The sequence below is a fragment of the Sebastes umbrosus genome, chromosome 7, assembly GCF_015220745.1.
Source record: "Sebastes umbrosus isolate fSebUmb1 chromosome 7, fSebUmb1.pri, whole genome shotgun sequence".
Lineage (NCBI taxonomy): Eukaryota > Metazoa > Chordata > Actinopteri > Perciformes > Sebastidae > Sebastes > Sebastes umbrosus.
Window position 1 is genome coordinate 6,745,318 of NC_051275.1, and position 17,587 is coordinate 6,762,904.

General features: G+C 43.1%; 1 protein-coding gene across 1 annotated transcript in view; it reads right to left on the reverse strand.

Annotated features, from left to right (window-relative positions):
• LOC119490781 (tyrosine-protein kinase receptor UFO) overlaps positions 1-17,587 on the reverse strand; it is a 39,693-nt gene that overhangs the window by 11,558 nt on the left and 10,548 nt on the right. The window contains exons 5-11 of the mRNA XM_037774250.1: positions 13,522-13,602; positions 13,290-13,405; positions 10,845-11,040; positions 2,788-2,927; positions 2,114-2,258; positions 1,802-1,819; positions 204-333 (exon numbers count right to left, since the gene is read on the reverse strand). Coding sequence (XP_037630178.1) covers positions 204-333; positions 1,802-1,819; positions 2,114-2,258; positions 2,788-2,927; positions 10,845-11,040; positions 13,290-13,405; positions 13,522-13,602 — 826 coding nt within the window. The remainder of the gene's footprint in view (positions 1-203; positions 334-1,801; positions 1,820-2,113; positions 2,259-2,787; positions 2,928-10,844; positions 11,041-13,289; positions 13,406-13,521; positions 13,603-17,587) is intronic.

Sequence of the window (17,587 nt, forward strand, 5' to 3'; positions counted from 1 at the left end):
GTAAACACAGCTGAAAGCATGGCATTGCTCCAGAATTCATTGGTTTTTCAAAACAGATGTTTTTCTACTGCATCCAAATGCTTCAGAATTGTGAGGCAACTGGGTCAAGAAGCTGAAAAACACTGAAGATTTTTTTTTTGGTTTGGCAACAGCTATCGGGTCCCTCCCTTCAACCCACGCAGAGCGGCAACAAGCCTACGCACCCAAATCGCGTCTCCTTGTGCCGCAGCTTGGCCACGTAAACAGCCATGAGCACAGCTATGGCCACGGCGCCGGCGATGGCCATCACCACATACCACCAGTGCCAGGAAAAGGCCGGGGGCGATGACGGACCTGAGGGAAGGGAAGGGAAGGGGTGTGGACGGACACAGAAGAGGGTTCAGTCATGAGTGTCTTTTAAGGATTATGGAGCAACCAAAGAGACAAAAACAGGGGACTATGTTTTGATCTATTTTATCAACTGAAGGCAAAGAAAAAAAATGGATTTATTGATGAATTTGGTTCATTAGAAAGCCTATCACTACTTTATGGGGTGCCAGCGTACAAGCTTAAACGCTTGGCATGTATCTGCCTTTTACAAACATGCCCACTTTATGATAATCACATGCAGTTTGGGGCAAGTCATAGTCAAGTCAGCACACTGACACACTGACAGCTGTTGTTGTCTGTTGGGCTGCAGTTTGCCGTGTTATGATTTGAGCATATTTTTTATGCTAAATGCAGTACCTGTGAGGGTTTCTGGACAAAATGTGTCAATGTTTTGTGTTGTTAATTGATTTCCAATAATAAATATATACATACATTTGCATAAAGCAGCATATTTGACCACTCCCATGTTGATAAGAGTATTAAATACTTGAGAAATCTCCCTTTAAGGTACATTTTGAACAGATAAAAAATGTGCAATTAATTAAACATGCTATTACTCGCGATTAAATATGTTAATCGATTGACAGCCCTAATTTAATTACATGCCTATGCAAAAGTGGCATGCCACTAGTATTTACTACCAGAGTATTAAATACTTGACAAATTTCCCTTTAAGGAACATTTTGAACAGATAAAAAATGTGTGATTAATTTGCAATTAATCATGATTAAATAATTTGAATCGATTGACAGCCTTAGTTCTTATTACATACATTCATATGCAGCATTATTTTGAGGAAAAACATGTTTCAACTTGACTAAGTGACCTCAGTCCTGCCCTCTATATTTGTTGAGCTAAATCTAAACATTTCTACTTACTAAAAATATGCTCTTTTTTCCCGTCATTCTCAAAACATCTACTGTTTTGTTGTCCCTTCTCTCACATTGAATGTGTTCCCTCCCAAACCACTGCTATTCTTTCACAACCTCCACCCAACTTAACTTGTCCTCTAACTCCCCCTCGCCCCCGCCCCCAACTTTTCCTGCCTCCTCTTTTATCTGCCATTCCCGTTGTTTGAATTGTCTGTCCGGCTCTATTAGACTAAGCAAACAGAGATGCAACACTGTTCCTGTCTGTTATAAATATTTATGATGCGTCTCCCCATTCACCCCACCACCACCCCTCTTCCCCTTTCCCGTCTCTCTCTTCTCTTTTTTCTCTTCCTTCCTTGTTTTTATCTGAGATACACAGGAAGGAACTTTCGGGCTCATGGAGGAACCCAGTGACAGAGAATAAGAAAGAGAAGTCCTGTGGTCGATAAAAAACACCATGAGCTCACTTCCACTGTCACTGTGTCATTACGTGTCACTCCGAGAGGTCACAGCAGAGCGAGTTTTGTAGTTTTGCATGTGCAAAGCCGGTTATTACTCACCTCTTAATTCCTCCAATTCTGTGGGAGAAAAGAAAAAACAGAGCTCATGTCAATATTTTGACTGTCGGGGGAAAAAAAACCCAAATAACATGTTTATCTGTGCAGAATTTATATGAAACAACATCTGACACCTCGTAGTAAAACCTGATTACGGTCATTATAATATAATGCTAATGAAGCTAAAATAAGACTGCTGCTTACAAAATGATGCATAAAAATAAATAAATAAATAAAATTAAATATTTCAAAGTGGATGCAGTATTGCTGTTTTGCATATTTTCATCAGTAGTTTTGATGCTTATTGTCACTCACCTGGAGTAATAAGGGTCACGGTCTGTGTGGGGGTCCAGGGTCCTTGACCCGCTCCTGTATAGGCACACACTCGAAAAGACACATTGGACAGGGGGACAGACAGATTGATTGACAACTCAGAGTCCAATCCAGTGTCCACCACCAACTGTCAACAAAAGAAAAGAAGCAGACGGTCAGAAACAGGCAGATTTAACCCTTTAAAAACTGACTTTGATTGTTAAATGCATGATCCTGTTTAAATCGATCCAAAATAATAATAAAACAAACAAACATAATAGCTATAGAACATTATTTCCTTTTTTTAGCAGAATGCTAAGACTTCTGTCTTTTGTGTCATTACGTTATATTATGTGCGGAATGTAACGAAACTATCGAAACACCTTTGCAGCCGATTATAAAAATTAGCTTATCTCAAAAACTAAAAAATGAGCATCGTTCAAATAAGTTATGGAGTGTTTAGAAATATTTTGTTCATGTTTCTACATTTAGAAATATTTTGGAACAATAAGTTTTGTGTGTTTATTTAGCAACATTTTATGAAAAAAATATGTCAGATTTTACGTATTTTTTTATTTTGATAATTTCACACAATTTCAAAATTTTATCGAGGGCTGAGGGCTGACCCGAACAACGTCAGACATCATCCTAAGTTTGTGTTTTGTTGCAAGACTGACCTGCTGTGTGTCCGGCGTGCTGTACTCCACCATGTAGCCCTGCAGTTCTCCATTCAGCTTCCCTGGAGGCCCCTCCCACGCCACCAGCACCTCCGTACCGTTCAGCGCCGCGCTCACGTTCACAGGCGGGTTGTCTGGCACTGAAACACAAAATCAGAATCAGGTTTATTTCGCCAAGTATATACAGTACATACAAGGAATATGGTTTTTATGCAGCTCTACACAGAATAGAAATAACAGAATAAAGAATACAATAAAAAAATCTAATAAAAATCAAATGTCTATATACAAGTCAAGTGTTCAGCAGTTGTAAACAATAAAATAGTGCAAAGAAATAGATACTGGATGGAAAACACAACACAACTTCACTCAAAGATGCTAAATACGACATTGGGAGCATTTCTATTGCCTCTGCATGGCTCTCAACATGGCGACAGCTGATCCGACAGCTCGTAGCTAACGGTGCTATCGGCGCTAACATTGAAAACAACGGCAACAGTGCTGACGGAGCCCACAGTGTTAACCTGAGGGGGAACAGGAAGGTGGGTGCTATGCTCCCACGCCCGTGCCGTCGGTCGGGACGGCGATATCAGCTGTAACCGCCATCAGAGAGCAGTGCACAGCAGTGTGCATAAGCTAGATGGTGGTGCACGCTCACATGCAAGAACATGCACTAAAAGAATGTGTTGCGGGACCGGCTATGTCAACAAAGTGAGGAGAAGCTCGGACACACAGAGGGAGAGTGACTTCATTCTCTGCTCAGGTAGACATTACTCAACTATATGAAGCCTCGTTATCATACGGCCCAGCTGTAATCAGCTGACAGCCAGCCGATTGAATCATTGTTTCTTATCGTAGACCAATCACAGCCCATTCTCACGACAAGGCGGTCCATTTAAATATGGCTCCCACTGATCCCTGCCACACCAATGCTGCTACACACCGCTGCTGCTGGCAAAGCTTTGCCCCCACCACCTCAGCCTCCACCTTCTAGTTCAGAGTCCTAACATACATGACTCAAAGGTTAAAATGGTATTCAATATCTTGCTTAGGGCCCACTCTTGTATACTTGGTAGGGGGGTTTCTGCATTGCGTTCCCTGTCTTGGCTTAGCATGCTGCTGGGCTAATCCAGGGAGCATCTTGAGAGTGGAGCCATCAACGCCAAGCATAACTGTATGTCCATTCATGCAGTAAATGGTTTAATCCATGACAAGATGTTCCTGACTGAAATCTTTACAAATAGTTGTTTGCTGCTACTTCGCACACAGTTACATGTATTTTTACTTGTAGAGTTGTAGTAAGTGTAGCTGAGGGTGTGGCGCTGTACGTGTCGGCTTGTTTTGGGTATGAATGAGGAGTGGGCAGCGCTGTGACTGTGGGCCCGAGGCCGGCGGGCTGGAGGTCAGCCAGGCGTGTGTTGTTTTGACAGCCTGAAGCCTCTAGGGTGTGGAGAACTACAGCAGCTGGAAGGAGAAGATGTCAGAGAATGTGGAGAATTCAGCTTTATTAGGAGAGAAAAGGCTAGCTGAGGGCTCCACAGACAGAGGTGATTAGCGGAGTTCAGAAGCCACGGTTGGACGACCTCAGATAGACACATGCTGAGGCTTGTGCTTCATTCTGTCTATCCCTTTTTCTGCTTCATTATCTCGCCTGCCCTTTTATCTTCTGGCTCTCTGGAGCAAACAAGACTCGGTCCATATACCGAGTATATGTCTGGACCGTGTACGGTCAGTCTGTGAATTTGTGGCTAAGTTGTTACACAGACAGTCAGCGGTCATGTCTATAATGTTAAATCCAGCGGTACATGTCCACCAGGTCCGGTGAGGACACTATAGGGGATGCGCTGCTCGACTCAACTGGCCGTTCAAGCGTTTACGTACCCGATCGTTGAATGTACCTGATGCGCCCCGTCAGACTTTCCCGCAGTTTAAAAAGCCCAGCCAACACATCTCAGCCTTTAACCCGAGGAGCTTTAGGAAAAGACTTCCCCAGTGCCAAGAAACGCTCCTGGATAGACGTAGAAAAGGAACTGGAACCAGATTTTGAATCTGAATCTGATGCTGAATCTGAATAGTCCGACAGTTTCTCTTGCTGCTCTCTGTTTCAAACAGGAAACAACATGGCGGCCTGCTCGTAAACATTCTATTATTCCGTCTAAACAATCGACCAGAATCTACTTCTGAGAACATTTTAAGAGAGAAATAGTCTATGCAACTGCTGAATCTCGTTTAATTTTAGAAACTAGATCGCCTAGTTTCACAGCTTGGTCCAAGTTTCGTGAGCCGGACGCGTCGTGCTGGACGGGCTCATTTGCATAAAGGACTGTTCCCGCCTTTTCATTTTGAAAGAGCTAAAAAGCCAATGAGGAAACTCCAACACTCGGCCAACCAATCGTGTAACTTCATCAATCAGTCAGTCAGTGACGGACTTTTACGTTTGTAGGGCTGGCCCTCTGCGGCCCAGACAAAAAAGGCTGCTGGCAGCAGAAAGACCCAGTGGAGAGAAAAACCTAAAGGCTATAAATAGTATGAGGAATTTGTGTATGTATGTGTGTTTGTGCACGTATGTTAGAGTGAGAGATTGATGCTCTGTACAGCAGAAACTCAAGAACATTTTCGCGAGGAGGCGACAGTGCTTATTTCCTTTGTTGCCGTTTGAGTTAAGGCTCTCTTTGTCTTTGCTTCTCACTCTCTCTGCAGGCTTACAAAGTCACACAAACTAACTGCACACACACACCCACACACACCCACACATACACCAAGTCAGTGTGAGTTTGGGAAACATGGCCCAGCCTATATGGATGATGTTATCAGGAAGCGTTTGGCGGATGATTGTTTCCACATGCGGTCCCCGTTCTGCCTGCCAGCGGCAACAAAAACAACCTCTGAGTCAAGCTGGTTCCAGCAGTTCGTCTCCACCTATGATCCGTCATCTGTCGCTCTTCTCCACCTCTTTGCTGCCTCTCCCTTTCTCCTTCATCTCTTACTCTCTCCCCGTCTTCCATCCAACATGATTCCATCTCCTTCTTTCCAAGTTTTCTTCTCCCTCGCTGCCCCCCTCTGTGGTAATGCCTATGAGTTCATGAGATGTTGACGTAAAACTTTATGGAGGAGGAGGAAAAAAAAAATGCTCTAGTTGAGAAATTTGGGGAGTTTTCAAAAAGAAAACCAAAAAAACTAGATGTGTGCTAGTGCCATTTTCTGAAATGCAGAAACTACAGAGAGAGAGAAAAAGTCTTGTGTTGTTCCTTTGTCTTCCACATGAAAGCAGTCCGGGCTTGGCAAGAGACCGAGAAACAAACATTTGCGAGCCACAATTAGTTCACAGCAGAAGAGGTTCACATCTGCATCCATGGCAGACTACTGTTTCACATCCTGTTTCATGCTGCTATGGAAGAGGCAGCGTCGGATCACCATGCTTGGTTAAACACGGTTCGGAGGCTGTTTCTCTCTCTCTGTACGCCTCATCTCAGTCTCTGCGTGGGTCAATGCGTGGATGGAAAAGGGTCATCCTTAAGCCAAAAAACTGACTCCTAACCCTGGGATCGGCAGTCTGTTCCTCCATAAATGAAAACAAGCTCAGCACTTCACAGGAAACATGTTTCCCAGATCAGTCAGAGCACGAATGTTAGTGTCATCAGAAATGTCACATCCACGTCGTTTAAACTTTTATGACGGAACAGACTGTTGTCTGTCTTTAGCAAGTAGAGTCCTTTGCATTTTTGCTGGCAGCAGTATTAAAAGGGACACATCATGCTCATTTTAAGGTTCATGCTTGTATTTTGGGTTTCTACTAGAACATGTTTACATGCTTTAAAGCGGCAGTCGGCAGTATATTTTTGGCATCATTGGGGAAAAAATTGACATACGAAGGGGAGCCACATCTGATTGGCTTGTTGAATCACATGTTTTCTGATCTAGACAGCCCCCAAAAAGTCTTATTTCATAGTTTGTGGGTTGGTAGGCACTCCAGATACCCAGATGTATGTGCACAAGAATTAAAACAGTGAGTTTTTCATATGTCCTCTTTAAACAGGATTAAATGTGACACGTGTATGTGCTGTGCCACATCGTCATGACTCACTTCCATCAGGACAGTGAGTTTGGGTTTCCAGTAACTCTGGATTACTTTTGCTCACTTTAGATGTATAGACAGATATGTAGAGGAAATCAGGGGGCCCTTTGTTGCCTTCTCAGTGTAACAAACTATGTGGAAAGTACACAATAAAAGCTGGTATGTGTTGCCACACCCGCTTTTAGACCATTTTTTGTTTGCTTTTTGGAAAGTTGCATTTCTGGAGATATTTTAGGACGTGAAAGGAAAACATATGTAAAACATAATCATATTGCAGCTTTAGGATTATGGGGTGACATGGGTCGTCTCACTTCCTCTCCCACCAATCAGACCCCCACCCCATCCCGCCTCTCTCTCATCCTCCGGGGAAAATAGTGGGCTTTGGGAAAATAGCTAAATGAGTGTTTTCTCAAAGCGCCCCCTTCCCTCGTTCCCCTGCTCGTCTATCCATTCCCTGCCTTCTCCCACCATCAACCCCTCTTTTTGTTTTTTTCCCACAGTGCCTAGCTGTGTGCTCCAGAGGGGGAAATCACAGGTCATCTGAGGTCAAAAAACTGGGGGGGAAATGAGACATGAAGGAGAGAAGTTGAAAGATTCAGAAAAAAAACAAAAACGTGTTGTTTGCTTGTTTGATGCAGGAAACAAATTCCTCTGTGCTGTTTGTAGGATTTGAGGTCGGAAAAGACTATTGCGACAAAATGAGAGCCCCGTCTGCTCGAGGGAAACGAAGGATGGATATGAGAAGAAGAAAAAAGAGCTGGCAGGAGAAGAGTCGGTAATGAAGTGAAAAACTTGAGAATTAAGGAGGAGACAGAAAAGGGGCTGTCTGTGCCAGGATGACACATGTAAAGAGATAGTGAAGCACACTGCGCAATTTCTTAATGAGAAACAAATGGAGCAGAAAGAAACGCAAGAAAGAAAGACTCAGCAGAGCATTATGGGAGTTTTGTCCCAGCCTACAGCACTGAAACCAAAGAGAGAGAGAGCGAAAGAGATGTGGAAAATATGGCTAAGCTGTGAGCAGTCTACCTCTCCCCTTTATTCTCTCACTCCCTTTGACCTCCAGCGCTCTGGAGCCATCTCTGACCACTAGCTGAATCTTATCTTATGACTCATTAGGACAAGTGCAGAGAGAGAGAGCTGATGGAGATGAAACAATATTGGCCAAAGAGAAACTACATAAATTGGCAAAACGGAGGATTTTTTCCACGGAAACATAACTAATAACTCTGTTGAATAAAGAAGTGAAACTTGAAAATCCTGACTGTAGCCATAGCCTCTCAAAACCACTTTTTGTCCTTCTCCTTTACAGTAACATTTCACTACTTCTCCATTTTCCTGTTTATGAGAAATGTTGAAGATTATGAGCATCTTCCATTATGGAAAGCCCCCACCATCCCTCCTGTGGCATATCTCTCCTCTTAGTGTACACTACGCTGTTTCCATTCCCGTTCATCCAGGGATAGAGGCAGCATGAGCTGGCATGGAAAATCCCACCTCGGTTTAAAGTCAAACACGCAGCAGCCCAGCGTTGCAGTTTGGACAGAGCACTGCGACCTAACTGAAGCCTTTCAGGAGAATCTGACGTCCTCCCTCTCTCCCTCCCTCCCTCACTCCCTCTCTCTCCATCGACTCTGTCCCTTCAATACCAGTCAGCCTTCTACCTCAAGAGTTTACATTTGAAAGCTTGTAGAGGTACAGTGACTCGTGTCTGGTGTTCTTCATAAACACAGACGGGGGCACAGGAAGGAATATTATGACTAACAGTGCACTGTAACTCGATTCTCTGACTCCTTGTTATTGTACAGAATCATGCCGAAAAGCAGTAGACAGCAGAAAAAAATGTGTCCATTAGGTGAAAAATATCTTTTAAATAACCAATATTGTGTCCATGATAATTAAAGGTCCAGTTTGTAGGATCTGGCGGTGAGGTGAGATCAACTGAAGCCTCTTCTGTGTGTCAATCATGTTGGAGAGCTACGGTGGCCGACGTGAAAACACGAATGGCCCTATCTTAGAGCTATCTGGAGCAGAGCCATTGCGTAGAGAACGTACGTGGGAAGTGAGTGGTGAAGCAAGAGAGTGAGATGGGGGCAAGTAACCTTATCGAGGAAAAGCTAATAAAGTTAGTTTGGTTTTTCCATTCTGGGCTACTGTAAAAACATGGCAGTGCAACATGGACCCCCTCCCTAGATAAACGGCTCATTCTAAGGTAACGAAAACACAACGATTCTTATTATCAGGTGATTATACACTAAAGAAAACATACCTCTTAATATTATATTCCATTTCTGCCAATAGATCCACCTAAATGCTACACACTGTTCCTTTAAGAGTATCCCTTTAGGCATTTCACTATCTTTCACTAAGCTGTCAAACACTCATGAATGTGACTATTGCAGCCCAGAGGCCACTGCAGATGGCTTTTTTGGAGCCAATGGCAGCTTGAATTTGAGGCAAGATAGAAAACTTCAAACATAAGAGATCATCAGAACACAGCTGCAGTCCAAGACACTCACAGCACTGCCTGAGCCAAAAAAATAAAAGAGTTAATGTCAAATCTGTAGATCTTAGACTTAAAGGGTAACTTTGGTATTTTTCAACCTGGACCTTATTTTGATGTTTTTGTGTCTAAGTGACTAATAGGCACAACAATTTCTGAAATTGGTCCAGTATTGAGGAATAAAAGTGCAGCCGGCAGCCAAGCCAATGAGCTGTTATGTAATTGCTTGGGGCAAGCTGGCACCGTCAGTTTACGTCCACTAAAAGTGCTTGTTTTAGCCACTGACAGGCTCAGATTGTTATTACAATTGTCTGACAACATTATGCAAAGGACCCTAAAGAGAAATGAAATGTTTTTTGTTACCTTTCGCTTCCTGTTTGTTATTGTGTTATGTGACTTGTTGCTGGAATACAATGGTGGAAATGTGAGTGAAAGTTGAAGAGAGGAGTGCCACGGGACACCAGGGTCAGAGTTTGTTGTGTTGGAGTACAGAAAGCGTATTTTAGTGTTATCTAAAAGATTTTCAATGTCACGGCTGAATATTCAGATGATTCCGACAATGTGGACGAGGCAGCGAGATTTCACAACGAGACTCCTCCTTGAGCGAGACACGCGATAACACAAAAAAAAACACAACAAAAACAATTTAAATTTCTCTGTAGGGTCCTTTCCATAAAGTTGACAGACACTTCTTATAACAATCTGAGCCTGTCAGTGTCCAAAACAAGTAGTTTTAGTGAACGTAAACTGACGGTGAGAAGTTGCCCCAAAGGATTACATTGCAGCCTGTTTAGTGGCTGGCAGCTGCAGCGTTCTCCCTCAATACTTGATAAATTTCAGAAATTATTGTCCCCATTAGTTAGTTAGACAAAAAACATGGGAACATTTTGCAGGTTAAAAAAATACCAAAGTTCTCCTTTAAGTTAGACTTCAGTCACAACTTTGTAGTATAATCTGAAAACAATAAAAAATCAATAAGAAAGTAACAGTCATCTTTCATATCTAATTTTTTTGGCCTATGCATTAAATTACTTGTCTTTGGTTTGTAAAACACTAACACAGCTTTGACATGTTCAAATGCTGCATCATTATAACTGCAGCTAAAAGAGTTGCAACTTGCCTCTGAACACTAAAGACTTGACTGAGTCTTCCCACTTTGTAAGACCTGCTATTTTTAGCATTAAAAAAATAAATAGTTTAATTCTAATAGTACGTCCATTAGACAACATTATACTTCATAGTTCAATAGAATGATCCTTGGTACGGACCAAAACACCCTTAAAAGCGGCTCAGCTGTGCCTGCTAGCAGCAGCGTATCATCTGCCCTGCTCTGGTTACAGTACACAGCAGCAGAGGGAGGAGACTTGGACTCCATCAGTAGCCAGATAACACAGCTTCGACCTTGACTCCCTTCAGAGGAGGTGACCTGATGCACACATTCAGGGTGAAAACAAACATCTCCTCACTCGGAGGCCTCACCTCCTTCTTTGGTGCGTAGCTCCACCCAGGGCGACCAGTCGGACGGGCCCTGGCTGCTGTGACAGGCCACCCTGACGGCGTAGAGGCTGTGGGGCTCCAGGTCCCCGATGAGGTGTGTGGCCGGTGGGATGTTCACATTCTGGTTGTGGATCATCTTATCTGGGCCCGCTGCAAAGGGCTTTCCTGAGTGTTTGGCCTGGAACATTCAGAAAACACACTATTTTTATTTACCGCTTTGACACATTAGAATAAAAAATATATTCTGCTAAGGAGATTGACAACTTCTACCTGCCTTTACACTGGATTTTAGACTGTGTGGCCAGATCATGAGGGCAATCTGTTTTATTGCTTTATGGCACAAACAGGAAGAGGACGCTGTTTTTTTGTTTTTTGTTTTTTTTAAGCATATAGAGTAGTAGAAGAACTGAAGAATTGGTGGAGAAATCACTTCCAACATATTTGGAATTTTAAGTAAAGCCAAAAAAAAGTGTAGAGCAACGACATTTTTGACCAAATACCTCTATCGATATTAAGACAATATTGTAGGGTTTACTACTGGTGCTTCAACAAAATATCTACAAAATGAGATTTTTGATAAATAATTATCAGTAATATGGATATAATAAAAGGATATAAGGTGTAAAAGTTCAGAAAATTACATCACTTCACTGTAATGCAGCATTTAAAACCAAGAAAAGACAACACTTTTGCCATATTACGATATCCAAAATCTAAGACGATATCTAGTCTCATATCACGATATACCTATAATATTGATATATTAGCCCACAAAAAACTGACTGGGTTGTCTTATTTCACAGTTTGTGGGTTGGTAGGCACTCCAGATACCCAAATGGATGAAAACAAACATGAGTGAGTTTTTCATGATATGTCCCCTTTAAATGACTAAAAGTTATTTAAGTTTACAGTATAGAGAATCTTAGAATTCCTGTTTCTGTTATCAAAAATATGTTGAAGTAGTTTTTCTGTTATAATTTCCTCTATGTGCACAGTAACTGGTATGAGGTACTGTGGAAGAAAAAGATGGGAGGTTGGAGTACGTGCATAACGGTGGTGGGGGATGGTCATTAAGCGTTTAATCACCAAACATGGTGTAAAATCTGCTTCACTGCTGTTTTGAACGTGACCCCGGCTCAGTGAGGTGCACCGAAAGCAGAACCCATCGACTCAAAAATCCCAGGCAGAAAGCTGCTGACTCTGCGAACTCTCTGTGGTAAACACGTTTAAAGAGGAACACAAGGCAGGAAAAAAATGCTTCATTGCAGCAATCTGAGAAACCACATTAAAGCTGCCAGTCTGGACCACCATTATTCTGGTGCGTTGTTCATTATCAGGCGGCTCTTGCAGGCTGCTGGCTGCACTTCACAGGGCAGGCTTTACAGTAAAACCGAGAAATGATAGACTAAATGAGCAGACACACACAAACACAGTGTGTACAACAGGTGCTCTGCTTTGACAGTGAGAGGTCATATACTGTAACTAGCTGGGTGGGAGGTTTTTTTTTTCTTTATGACGTGACGTGAGTTAGGTGGTGTGATTCCAAGGCATATTAAGTGGTATGAATGGCGACTGTATGAATGTGTGTGAGAGAGAGCGAGTCATTCGTGACTCGATGAATCACCGTCCAGCCTGTAAACAAGTGTTTAATCTAATTGTACAGCTCAGCTCTGAGTCAGCCCGCATTCCCCTTGTATGGCTCAGACCCACGATACCTGCTGTCACTGTCTTTTCCTGTTTGCTTTAACTGACTTTCTTTCTTTCCTTCTTTTTGTCTTCCTTTGTTTCTTTCTGTCTGTCTGACTTCCTTTGTGGAGAACAGTAACATCTTTCTGCTCTCTACTCTGCAGCTTTTTTTTTCCACGTTTCTCTTCGCCAAACAATGGACCGTTAAATTCAGATTTTTGCCCCATTCTGCCGAAGCCGGCCCCTCGCCTTGTTCCCCCGTGGGGGTGAGGGAGGGCTGATGGGGGGAAGGGAGGGGGGGGAAAGAACAGCGAGAGGTATGAGGGGCAGCTTTATTAGAACCAGACGTTTAGGGGTGGTGCTGCGCTGCTCCCTTCTCCAGGAGAAAATGTTCCTCCTCTCAGCTACGAGCTGGAATGGCCACAGAGCAGGATAGTGGCAGAGAGACACAGAGAAAGAGGGAGTGGTGCTACACAAGATTAGTCCAGGAGGCCACTTTCCCAGAGTGAAACCTGATCCATGGGTACACGAATAAAGCAGGGAGGGGTAGAGGATGAGTTAAGAGAAGAAAAGAAAAGCAAGTTCTCTTTTCTTTAAAATCAGGCCTGCAAGAGGTACGGCTCTGGTCTGCAGAATCCCACACATAATAGAGGGAGAGTGATGTATTTGTTTAACACGCAGGTCACACAGTCAGCAGTGACTAGTTTTCTCAGCTAGTTGTGGTATCTCATGTTGTCTCACCTGAACAGAGCAACGGATTATTGGGTAGTCGCCTCCAAAACCAGGCTGCCACGATAAACGGACGCTGGTCGGAGTGATCTCCACAGCTCTCAGGTTGTGAGGCTGGGATGGGAGAACTAAAGAGAGGCACAAAAAAGACATATACAAAATAAAGATATAGCCACAAGGAATTATGCAATTATCAGTTTTAAGGGTCAGAAATGCTTGTGCTTGTCCACAGTGCAACACCTACCAGTGATGGTACCGGATCCAGAGGTGGCCACACCTTTGCGGTTATGCGCCTCACAAGAAAAAGTGCTGGTCCTGTTCAAACCTGGACGGGAAAAACGAAACAACATGTGCTTGTGAAGCGGGAACATTCAGGGGCTTTTAAAACCAAGACTCCTTGCTCAGCATGCTGAGTTGCACTTAATGTTGATGTGAGAAAACGGTGTGAGAGTTCAAACTGAAGTGAGAATAATAATGTGAGGGTAATAGTTTCCATAAGGTAACGGGATCTCTCTGTCAACAGTATTGTGATTAGTTTCAGGGCTAGTACGTGTTTGTTGATGTCAAAGTACATTTCTGAGAGATTGGCCCTGCACATTGAACATAATAATTCTGGCATTTCATCTAAATCAGACTAGTTGTGGTGTTTTAAAGGTTAAAAAGTTTGTCCGGTAAAGTTTCTGGAACCCCTCCATCTGACACCTTCTCATGTGTTCGACTAATCACGCTCAATTTTAAACCTTTCACTTTTGAATACAGCGCCCGTGTCAGCTTAAAGCTAGGGTTGGTAATGCTGAGAAACTCGCAAGAGTACACTAGATTTACTTTTAATTATCCAACTGAATAACCCAGCCCAGTGTTGCCAACTCTTTTCCAATGAAAGTAGCAGCACTAGCTCCAAACGTCCCTAAATCTAGAGAGAAAGTCACCAAGTCGGCAACACTGACAGTCCATCCCTTGAGGCCTCCAAAGCCACTCCCCAAAGATTATCATAATGAACATAAACAATGAACATGGCTATTGTAAGTACTCACAGCTGTCAAGCTAGCAGCTTGTGTGATGTGCAAAACATTTAAGGGGATTCATTAGCAGAAGCACTGTAGTTCTCCTACACGCTTGGAGAAGTTTCAGTTGGTTGCAATCTGCAACTTCACCACTAGATGCTGCCAAATCCCACACGCTGCCCCTTTGATGCAAGTCCTTGAGCCGCACATGTTTCAAAACTTATACTTAAAATCTAGCTATGTTATAAAACTTATTGAAAATAATCAATTCATATATGCACAGCGAGCACCGATTTGGTGATTTGCAAGTCAAAAGGTTAAAACTGTGTCGCATTTTGTTGAAAAGGGTTTGAAGGCATATGAGTTACAACTGTTTAATGTTTATAACTGTTACTTCAACAGAATTTCAATTATTTCTTACCGTTAAATACGGTTGAAACATTATTTGTAATCTGGCATCTACAAATCCTTCAACCATATTTGGGCCTAGCTGTTGTAGTTGGGACCAAAGTCTTAACTAGAATGGAATTTTTGCCTGAAGACGGCGTGATTGTGGCTCTTCATGCCTGCAGCGTGACATTTTTTTTGCAGTGTAGTTTTGAGAACAAAGAGAGCGGTGGTGTTGAGGTCCAGGTGTAAAAGGCTGAGCTGCTGCTGCTGCCTTCAAGAGGCTGGGGCTCCTCTGAAGTGAAGGGGGCAAAACACTGTGACACACATCCAACAGAGAATGACTCCTCTCACAAAGTGACTCACAGCGGCGTGCTCACAACACACTCGAGTCATACCACAACACAACACGGGCCTACACACACACACACATACTGAAACATGTGACATTTGAGTTTTACCACTGGTTATCTAACACCCCGTCACATTGTCAATCAGCCACAATACTGAGACTCGCACAGAACCGCGGCTGTGTGTCGCTCTGCGCTGACGGCACCATGCCTCCATTGTGTTGCGGCCGGAAAAAGAACAGGGGGTGCGATCCTCGCTGGGTGAAGCGGGGGTTTGTGAGAGAGGAAAGGGGAGGGAGGGATGGGGTAAGGGATGACCACTGGCTGTGGGGGAATGAACTGCTCATCAGGCCATCTCCAAATTGCGCCACTCGCCCTTTTCTGTATCCTTCCTTCCCCATTCAGCAAACCGCAACACAACATCCTCTGATCAGCTGAAAGTGTCATAATCGGTCACTAGGTAGAACTCCTGAGCATCTCGGTATTGACCGACAGTGTTAATGTCGTCTGGGAATGACAGAGGATAGTCCTGCTGCTTCCTTTATCTTGGTCAGGAATTATTAGGACTGTGACTCACTGTGCTTTTCATTGTTTTGTATATGCACTCCAGCACGGGATGTCAAAGTTAGTGCGATAATAACGCGTTATTACGCAAAATACGCCACTAAATTCTTTAACACATTAACGCAACCTGCGATTATTAGGTTGTAGCGGGCTCAGTTTTAAAGCTGGCACCATATTAAACTACAAAAAACCTACGGAATCCACTGGTACCAACCATGTCATACTAGCTTGTAGCGAAGGAGGCCAAATAACGCTCCAAAGTTACGCTAAATTTTGGCGAGGTAAAACTGGCATGGCCATTGACCTGTGACCTCAAGATATGTGAATGAAAATGGGTTCTATCGGTGCCCACGAGTCTCCCCTTTACAGACATGCCCACTTTATGATAATCACGTGTTTGCCATGAATTATGATTTGAGAATATGTTTTTATGCTAAATGCAGTACCTGTGCGGGTTTCTGGACAATATTTGTCATTGTTTTGTGTTGTTAATTGATTTCAAATAATAAATATATACGTACATTTGCATAAAGCAAGCATATTTGCCCACTCCCAATGTTGATAAGAGCATTACATACTTGACAAATCTCTCTTTAAGGTACATTTTGAACAGATTATATAATGTGTGATTCATTTGCGATTAATCGCGAAAAAATATTTTATTCGATTGACAGCCCTAACTCCAACATATTGGATTTGAGGCGGCAGCTAATATTATTTCCATTCTTGATTAATAATTTTCAAGACTGTAAAATGTTACAAAGTAGTGAAAAATACCCACATTCCATGAGGTGATGTCTTCAAATTGCTAGTTTTGTCTGCCCATCAACAATTAAATTTGTTATTTATTAGGAATTTTGATGGATGAATGACTTGAACATTTTAGCACTTATTGGACTTGAAACAATGACAACAAGTTTAAAGGTTCTCTATATAATATCCAGAGCATTAATATAGCACCGAACAACAATTTGCTATGTAAAGATATTGAGGAGTAACGTCTACCTGAGCAGAGAATGAAGTCGCTCTCCCTCTGAATGTGTTGTAATCAGAGCTTGTTGACATAGCTGGGCATGTAGCCGCGTGTGCTTTTAGTGCATGTTAGTGCATGTGAGCGTGCCCCACTGGCTAGCTCACGGCTGCCGCTCTGCACTGCTGTCATACGGTGGTTACAGCTGAGGACACATCCCAGGTTAACACTGTTAGCTATGTGTTAAGTGCTGTTGCTGCTGTTTTCACTGTTCGCTGTTAGCACCATTAGGTACGAGTCGCCGGCTGATTGTGTCTAGAAGGGAGCCCACAAACCGTGAAATCTGATCTGAGATTTGCCAAAACTTGCAAAAACTCACACGAGACTCGCTGCCCAACGACCTATCCCAACTTTAACTATTCAAGATCAATGCCTAACCTTAACAATCTGCAGTGATCCTACACATAGAGCCAAACAACTGAATATACTTGACTGGTCCAAGTCAGTCACCTGACCTTCTGTAAATGAGCTTCAATTCTCTAAGAGCATCACCAGGATGATACCAAGTCCCTGCTGATGTCTGTTGGTTATCGACCTCATAAAGGACTTGAAACCAAATATCATACACTATAATAAGACTTAATTTAAGTTGTTTAAGTGCTTTCTGCCCTAAAACTGGTGGACCAGGCGTACAAAGAGCTTTGGTTCCTACACTGTCCATCAGATATGGATGGAAACTACCTCAGACTGGAAGTTACTGGGAGATGTGTCACCCTTGATTTCTTAATGGTTGGAATACACTTCGTGCCATTTCTCTTTATGGGCCTACAGAACAGTAAGATTATTTATGTTTGGACCTGTGGTCTGCCAGCAGCTCTCCATTCCAGAGATGTGAGTGTAAGTTACCGTCAAACGGGCCCCGGTCAGCACCAGCCAGCCGGCTCCGATGAGTCAAACCAGATCCTTCCACCGACTGCTCCTCCCTCCCTCCATCCCTCCGTCTGACTCAGCCTGCTCTTCCTGTCCTCCTACTAC